The sequence below is a fragment of the Balaenoptera musculus genome, chromosome 3 (assembly GCF_009873245.2).
Source record: "Balaenoptera musculus isolate JJ_BM4_2016_0621 chromosome 3, mBalMus1.pri.v3, whole genome shotgun sequence".
NCBI lineage: Eukaryota > Metazoa > Chordata > Mammalia > Artiodactyla > Balaenopteridae > Balaenoptera > Balaenoptera musculus.
Window position 1 is genome coordinate 168,648,891 of NC_045787.1, and position 8,984 is coordinate 168,657,874.

Here is an 8,984-nt window from a genome sequence, read left to right on the forward strand (position 1 = left end):
TTAGAATCGATTGTTTACCCCAAGCGAGAGGGCAGTGAATAAGGGTTGGGTTAAGGACAGAGAATGTAGCCCCCGTGTCCACAGGGCCTTAGAAGTTTCCCCTCTGATAGTTATTTCAGTCTCCCCTAAGGTATTCGTGAGGAGGAGGGGAAAATGCCCTCTCGTAACCCTCAGAGCACCCCTCTTCCTTTTAATTTTACCTTGTTCCAAGTCTTGCTTGAATTTGTGGCAATCCCTTTTAAAATGTACATGCTTTTTTGCAATACAAGCAGGTGTGGTCCTTTCAAGCCTGGCTGGAATTTGGGCAGGTGAGTTTTGGAGGGCTGCCAAACTGCTGTAGCTGCACAGTCATAATCTCGGCAGCTTTTTCCTTCTCTCCTTTCCATAAGGTTTTAGAAAGCTTATCAGCAGTAGTGACAAGGGCATTAGTATGCATAGTAGCCCAATCAAGTTCATGCCTTTTAACCAGGCGTACCAATTCTTCATCTAATCCTTCGAGAAAAATAGAATGTAATACTGAATCATTCTTGATGGTTTACAAAACTCTCTGGATCCATGCCAGAGTGTTGTTTGAATGTTTTTTCAAATCTTTCAAAATAATCAAATAGTTTCTCCTGGCCTCTATTTACACTGATGGATCTTTGCCCAATCTGTTTTCTTTTCTTTTATTTTTAAAAAATACTTGTTTTATTTATTTATTTGGCTGCGTTGGGTCTTTGTTGTGGCATGCAGGATCTTTCAGTTGCGGCATGTGGGATCTAGTTCCCTGAACAGGGGTCGAACCCGGGCCCCCTGCATTGGGAGCGTGGCGTCTTAGCCACTGGACTGCCAGGGAAGTCCCATGCCCAATCTGTTTACTGTGGGAAGATTTTTGGAATAGCCTGATATAAGTTGTGGGCAACTTCTCTACATTTCTGGCGATCTGTAGCCTCACACTTAATGAAAATCCTCCATAGGTGCTTTCCAATTTATGTCTTAGAGCCATTCTTTTGCTTTACTTTCAGAGACTAGTCAATGGACGAGCTGGTACAAGTCTGAATATCCAGGTTCGTAAGTTCTTACTGTAAGATCAAATTCCTTAGCAAAAGCTAAAGGGTCTTTGTAAGGGATCTGGAAAATCCTTAGTCAAGTTACTAAGTTCTGCCCTAGTCCAAGGGCTGTAGATAGAGCAGGTTCCCCTCTGCTCATGGGCTTCTCCTTAAACTTGGTGTTGCTTTTCATTTTCTATCTCGCATTCAATATATTTTTCTTTTGGTGTTGGAGGAGGGAGAGCAGGAAGGGCAGGGCAGGGCAGGGCAGCTCAGAAAGAAGAGAACATAAAGAAGCTGGAGACGGAGGTTGAGGCTTTCTCTAATTCAGCCACCACCGTTTCTAATCATTTTTGGTTTGTTTCTTACAATGAAGCCATTTTATTATTTCCTCATTTGTGAGGCTTCCAGGTCCCAATTAAAATATGCCTCCCTGTATACACTACCGAATGTAAAATAGCTAGCTAGTGGGAACCAGCCGCATAGCACAGGGAGATCGGCTCGGTGCTTTGTGACCACCTAGAGGGGTGGGATAGGGAGGGTGGGAGGGAGACGCAAGAGGGAGGGGATATGGGGACACGTGCATGCATATGGCGGATTCGCTTTGGTGTACAACAGAATAGAATTAAAATATGCCTCCCATTCTGGTTGATTTTATAGCTGCTTTTTCTAATTAAACATGCAAATAAACCAATGTAGGTAAATCAAAAGTACCTCATTTTGGCCATTTCAGGGACAAGTTATCTTTGGTCAGGTTTTCCCATTTGGTTAAATACTTGCAAGTATCAGGTCCATGGGTATCATACATAAACTCAACTGGTGTTACCATAGGTGGCTGTCTGTCCAGGAGCTGTTCAGCCTTCAAGGCACGGTTTCCCATTGTTAATTTGCTAGCCTGATTCAGATACGAGACATGATCTGAACAGTTTTCTAAGGGCATGTGATGGATCAGATGTGTGTGGCTTCTGAGTCTAGCTCGTCAGGGAGCAGCCCTTGGGTCGGTTTGACTCTGTTAAGTGCCTCGGTTTCTCCTTCCGACAGCCTAAAACTGCTGTGGGTGCTCGGGGCATCGGGGGATCAGCCTTTATTATGCCCCCCCGTGGCGAGCAGAACTGACTTAATGGTTGCAGTGGGATCCCCTGTGGGACCACAACACGTCACGAGGATTGATCCTCAGACAATAAAAAAATTAAATTAAAAAAAAAAAAGTGGAAGCAAGTTGAGGTTGTGAGTCTTCAATTATTGGGGCCAAGTAAAACCTGTTGGCCGGATCCTGGACAGCTAAATAGGAGCCTTGAGCCTTTGAGGTATCAGTATCATCTCTGTAATACTGGGGATGGGAACCATTGTGGCAGGAGCTGTGCGTCTCAGTTTCAACAGCACTGGCAGAGTGGGCTGTCACAGGGGAGATGTGCTGATGACCCCTCTCTGATGATGGGCTGAAGGCCCCCTGCACGTTGCTCCAGGTGATACAGATACCAATTCATGTTGCATTTCCTGGTGGCACTGCAGGTGGTGCTTGGCCTGGTTCCCATTTCCTATTCCCTGATGTCAGTTGCAAGCATGACTCCATCCATCCTGTTTGTGATGCCAGTTGTTTTTTTTTCTTTGTTGTTTATTTACTTAGTTATTTAATTTTTAAAATTTATTTCGGCTGCATTGGGTCTTCGTTGCTGTGCATGGCTTTCTCTAGTTGTGGCGAGTGGGGGCTACTCTTCGTTGCGGTACACGGGCTTCCCATTGTGGTGGCTTCTCTTCATATTCATAACTTTGAATGTGTTATCCCATTACCTGTAACCTCCCTGGTTTCGGCTGAGAAGCCAGCTCGTGGTCTTACAGTGGTTCCCTTTTAGGGGACAAGGTGTTTTTCTTGCTGCTTTCAAGCTTTTCTCCTTGTCTTTGACTTTCACCATTTTCACTGTGACGTATCTGTGTGTGGATCGCTTTGCAAGTTTATTCTTCAGAGTCCATTGGACATCTGTATGTGTAGTTTGGTGATTTTCAATAAATTTAGCACGTTTTCAGCCAGTACTTCTTTGAGTATTTGTCCTGCTTCTTTCTCTCCTGCTGCCATCACCCAGGTATTGGTGCACTAAACACTGCCCCACATTTCTCTGAGGCTCTTCCACCTTCATTCATTATTCTCTGTTCTTCAGATTGTACCATCTGTCAGTCAGTGTTCAAGTTCACTAATCCTCTGCCAGTTTCAACTGACTGTGAAGCCCCTCTAGTGAATTACTTATCATATTGTGGGGTGTCAGGGGTGTCCAAGACCAGCCCCAGGTCTGGGGATTCACTACAGAGCTCACAGGAGGACCTGTTTCAGAAAAGCAGTTATACACAGTTTATATTACAGGGAAAGGACACGTATTTAAATTAGTGAATTAGTACTTAGGGCAGAATCCAGGAGAAACTAGGCTCAGAGTTTGTTATCCTCTCTCAGTGGAGTTGCATGGGCAGAGCTTAATTTGCAACAACAGGTATGAAATATTACTAACAGGAGAGCTCACCCTAGCCTTGGAGTCAACGAGCCTGGGTTGTTTTCTGTTTTTCTTTTTGTTTTTATTATTTTTGGCTGTGTTGGATCTTTGTTGCTGCGCACAGGCTTTCTCTAGTTGAGGCGAGCGGGAGCTTACTCTTTGTTGTGGTGCTTGGGCTTCTCATCGCAGTGGCTTCTCTCGTTGCGGAGCACAGGCTCTAGGCACGCAAGCTTCAGTAGTTGTGGCACGCGGGCTCAGTAGTTGTGGTGCTCGGGCTTAGTTGCTTCACAGCATGTGGGATGTTCCCGGACCAGGGCTCGAACCCATGTCCCCTGCATTGGCAGGCGGTTTCTTAAACACTGTGCCAACAGGGAAGTCACCCACTCTCACCACTTTTATTCAACATAGTTTTGGAAGTCCTAGCCATGGCAATCAGAGAATAAAAAGAAATAATAGGAATCCAACTTGGAAAAGAAGAAGTAAAACTCACTGTTTGCAGATGACATGATACTATATGTAGAAAATTGTAAAGACGCTACCAGAAAACTACTAGAGCTCATCAGTGAATCTGGTAAAGTTGCAGGATACAAAATTAATACAGAGAAATCTGTTGCATGTCTATATACTAACAACGAAAGATTAGAAAGAGAAATTAAGGAATCCCATTTACTACTGCATCAAAAAGAATAAAATACCTAGGAATAAACTTACCTAAGGAGGCAAAAGACCCATACTCCAAAAACTATAAGACACTGATGAAAGAAATCAAAGATGGCACAAACAGAAAGGTATACCGTGTTTTTGGACTGAAAGAATCAATATTTCCAAAATGACTATAACTACCCCAGGCAATCTATAGATTCAATGCAATCCCTATCAAATCACCAATGTCATTCACAGAACAAAAAAATTTTTAATTCGGATGGAGACACAAAAGACCCCAAATAGACAAAGCAATTTTGAGAAAGAAAATCAGAGCTGGAGGAATCAGGCTCCCTGACTTCAGACTATACTACAAAGCTGCAGTCATCAAAACAGTATGGAACTGGCACAAAAAACAAAAATATAGATCAATGGAACAGGATAGAAAGCCCAGAAGTAAACCCATGCACTTATGGCCAAGTAATATAAGAAAAGGATGCAAGAATATACAATGGAGAAAAGACAGTCTCTTCAACAAGTGGTGCTGGGAAAACTGGACTTCTACACATAACACCATATACAAAATAAACTCAAAATGGATTAAAGACCTGAACACAGGAAGAATACTCTTTCACATAAATTGCAGCAATATCTTTTTTGATGTCTCCTAGAGTAATGGAAATAAAAACAAAATTAAACAAATGGAACCTTAATTAAACTCAAAAGCTTTTGCACAGCAAAGGAAACCATAAAGAAATGAAAAGACAACCCACAGAATGGGAGAAAATATTTGCAAATGATGCTAGAGACAAGGGATTAATCTCCAAACAAACAGCTCATGCAACTGAATATCAAAAAAACAAACAACCCAATCAAAAAATGGGCAGAAGACCTAAAAAGACATTTCTCCAAAGAAGACATACAGATGGCCAAGAGGCACATGAAAAGATGCTCAACATCGCCAATTATTAGAGAAATGCAAATCAAAACTGCAAAGAGATACCACCTCACACCAGTCAGAATGGCCATCATCAAAAAGTCTACACATAATAAATGCTGGAGGGGGTGTGGAGAAAAGGGAACCCTCCTACACTGTTGGTATGAATGTAAATTTGTACAGCCACTATGGAGAACAGTATGGAGGTTCCTTAAAAAACTTAAAATAGAGCTACCATACGATCCAGCAATCCCACTCCTGGGTATATATCTGGAGAAAACCATGGTTCGAAAGGATACATGCACCCCAATGTTCACTGCAGCACTGTTTCACTGTTTATGATAGCCAAGACATGAAAGCAACCTAAATGTCTGTCAACAGAGGAATGGATAAAGAAGATGTGGTGCATATATACAATGGAGTGTTACTCGGCCATTAAAAAGAAGTAATGCCATTTGCAGCAACATGGATGGACCTGGAGATTATTATACTAAGTGAAGTAAGTCGGAGAAAGACAGATGTCATATGATATCACTTACATGAGGAATCTTTAAAAAAATGATACCAGTGAACTTATTTACAAAACAGAAATACACAGACTTAGAAAACAAATGTATGGTTACCAAAAGGGAAAGATGTGGGGGGAGGGATATATTGGCAGTTTGGGATTGACATATACACACTACTATATTTAAAATAGGACCTACTGTATAGCACAGGACACTCTGCTCAATATTCTGTAATAACCTAAATGGGAAAATAATTTGAAAAAGAATAGATACGTGTATAACTGAATCACTTTACTGTACACCTGAAAGTAACACAATATTGTGAATCAACTATATACCCCCATATAAAATAATTTTTTAAAAATCAATGAATTTTTTGCAGAAGGAGAAACCCATCATAAAATTCAAATCAGAATCTCAAGGGGTCTTGAAAAGCCGAAACAATATTGATAAAGAAGAATAAAACTGGACAACTCCTATATCCTGATTTCAAAAATTATTATGGAGCTATAGTACTCAAAACAGTGTGGTACTGGTATAAAGACAGATATATAGACCAAGGGAATAGAATAGAGAGCCCAGAAACAAACCCTTTCCTATACAATCAAGTGATTTTTTACCAAGAGTGAAAAGACCATCCAATGGGGAAAGGACGGCATTTTCAACAGACAATGCTGGGAAATGCGATATCCACATGGAAAAGAATGAAGGTGGACCCTTACCTAACATGATATACAAAAATTAACTCTGAATAGCTCAAGGACCTAAATGTAAGACCTACAACAATAAAACTCTTAGAAGAAAACAGGACAAAAGTTTCGTAACAATGGATTTGGCAATAATTTCCTGGATATGACACCTGGATATGATACCAAAAGCCCAGGTAACAAAACAAAACAGTAAGGACAAATTGGACTGCTTGAGGTTAAATTTGTGCATCTAAAGACATTATCATCAGAGTAAAAAGGCAACACATAGAATGTGAGAAAACATTTGCAAATCATATATCTGATAAGGGATTAATATCCAGAATATATAGAGAACTCCTAAAACTCAACAACAAAAAACGCAAACAACCAAATCCAAAATGGGCAATGAACGTGAATAGACATTTCTCCAAAGAAACACAAGAGAGAAAGCGGTGGGCGGGGCCGGTAGGGCAGTGAGCAACGCCTGCACCAAATGCCACCAGCGCTTCCCCTTCGAGGCACTGTCTCGGGCAGCAGCTGTGCAAGGAATGTCGGATTGTACACCCTGTTGTGAAGTGCACCTACTGTAGGACTGAGTACCAGCAGGAGAGTAAAACCAATACAGTATGCAAGAAATGTGCTCAGAATGTGCAGTTGTATGGAATGCCCAAACCTCATCAGCATTGCAACGTAACTGCAGCATTTACTGGCAACAAATGCCAGCGCTGCACAAATTCAGAGAAGAAGTGTGGACCACCATGTTCTTGTGAACAGTGCAAGCAGCAGTGTGCATTTGACAGGAAAGATGATAGAAAAAAGGTAGACGGGAAATTGTTATGCTGGCTGTGCACACTTCCATACAAACGGGTCCTTCAGAAGACCAAAGAGCAGAGGAAGCACCTGAGCAGTTGTTCCCGTGTCGGCCACCAGGAGAAGGAGCAGTGCAGTGGACTGAGCGGTGGCAGCCATTATAACAGTCAGAAAACACTTCCTACACCTTCAATTCAAAATGAAATCCCAAAGAAAAAAAAAAAATCCAGGTTTGAGTTGATCACAACCAACAGCCTGTCCTCAGACCTGGCTCTGGACTCACCAGGCACGGACCACTCTGTCATCATTGCCCAACTGAAGGAAGAAGTAGCCACTCAGAAGAAGATGCTGCATCAAAAGGATCAAATGATTTTAGAGAAAGAGAAGAAGGTCACAGAGTTGAAGGCTGATTTTCGATACCAAGAATCTCAGATGAGAGCCAAAATGAACCAGATGGAGAAAACCCACAAAGAAGTTACAGAACAACTGCAGGCCAAAAACCGAGAGCTCCTGAAGCAAGCAGCTGCCTTGTCCAAGAACAAGAAGTCAGAGAAGTCAGGAGCTATAACCTCTCCATGAGAGACCACGAGGACGCTCCTGGCAATAGCAACGGATTCCTGGGTTAGGGTGGCAACGTAGCTGTTCTCTGGGAATTGCAAGCTTTCTTAAGAAATCTGTAATTTCACTATAGTTATCCTTGTTTGTGTGACTGCAGTGGGCTGAATGGAAACACCTGGTTTGTGCTGTATTATGACTGCTTGCTTGAATGTTTGGGGTTTCAGGCTCTCTCTTTCTCTCTCATACTCTCCCTCACTCCCCTCTCTCTCTCCCAAACCCTTCTCTCCGCACTACTGTCTCTCTTTTGTTACTTTTGTGTGTGTGCGCTGGTCACTGCTCAGTGTTACGTGCAGAATGGTTTTTTGGTTTTTTTGGTCCATCATTGCATCCTGCCATACCCATGAGCAAATAGTTCGGCATTAATTACATATCACTGCCACCCTCTGAACTTTTGAAAACTGCCACCTTAAGACTTGGTACAGTGGAAGAGACTTTTTCTCTCCCATAAACCTTTTGCTTCAGGGTATACTCTTGGGTATTTTTCCAGGTATATTATGTATGAACTTTGTACTACGTATAGCCAGAGTTTTATTTACTTTTTAAAAAAAGAAACTTTTTTCTGGATAAAGGAATAATGGTAGCCTAGCTCATTCTTCTTGTAAAAGTGATGCCTCTTAAAAAAAAGTCCTACTCTCTAGCGTTTAGTAAAAGAATCAGATCTTTTCTTTCTTGTTACCGTGGAGTCTTAAAACCTGATTGCTGGGCTTCCCTGGTGGCGCAGTGGTTGAGAATCCGCCTGCCAATGCAGGGGACACGGGTTCGAGCCCTGGTCTGGGAAGATCCCACATGCCGCGGAGCATCTGGGCCCGTGAGCCACAACTACTGAGCCTGCGCGTCTGGAGCCTGTGCTCCGCAACAAGAGACGCCACGATAGTGAGAGGCCCGCGCACCGCGATGAAGAGTGGCCCCCGCTTGCCACAACTAGAGAAAGCCCTCGCACAAGAAACAAAGACCCAACACAGCCATAAATAAATAAATAAATAAATAAATAAATAAATAAATAAATAAATAAATAAATAAATAAATAAATAAATAAATAAAAATTAAAAAAAAAAACTGATTGCTGGGGCTTGCCTGGTGGTGCAGTGGTTAAGAATCCGCCTGCCAATGCAGGGGACACGGGTTCAAGCCCTGGTCCGGGAAGATCCCGCATGCCACGGAGCAACTAAGCCCGTGTGCCACAGCTACTGAGCCTGCGCTCTAGAGCCCGCGAGCCACAACTACTGAGCCCACGTGCCACAACTCCTGAAGCCCGTGTGCCTAGAGCCCGT

At 42.5% G+C, this 8,984-nt stretch overlaps 1 protein-coding gene across 1 annotated transcript; it reads left to right on the forward strand.

Annotated features, from left to right (window-relative positions):
* Nucleotides 1-4,279: 4,279 nt before the first annotated feature.
* Nucleotides 4,280-8,077, forward strand: LOC118892649 (protein FAM76A-like). The gene is given in 3 exon segments (XM_036847389.1): nucleotides 4,280-4,296; nucleotides 6,719-6,811; nucleotides 6,813-8,077. Coding segments are annotated over 3 exon segments (972 nt in total). The 3' UTR covers nucleotides 7,675-8,077.
* The last annotated feature ends 907 nt before the right edge of the window (nucleotides 8,078-8,984 follow it).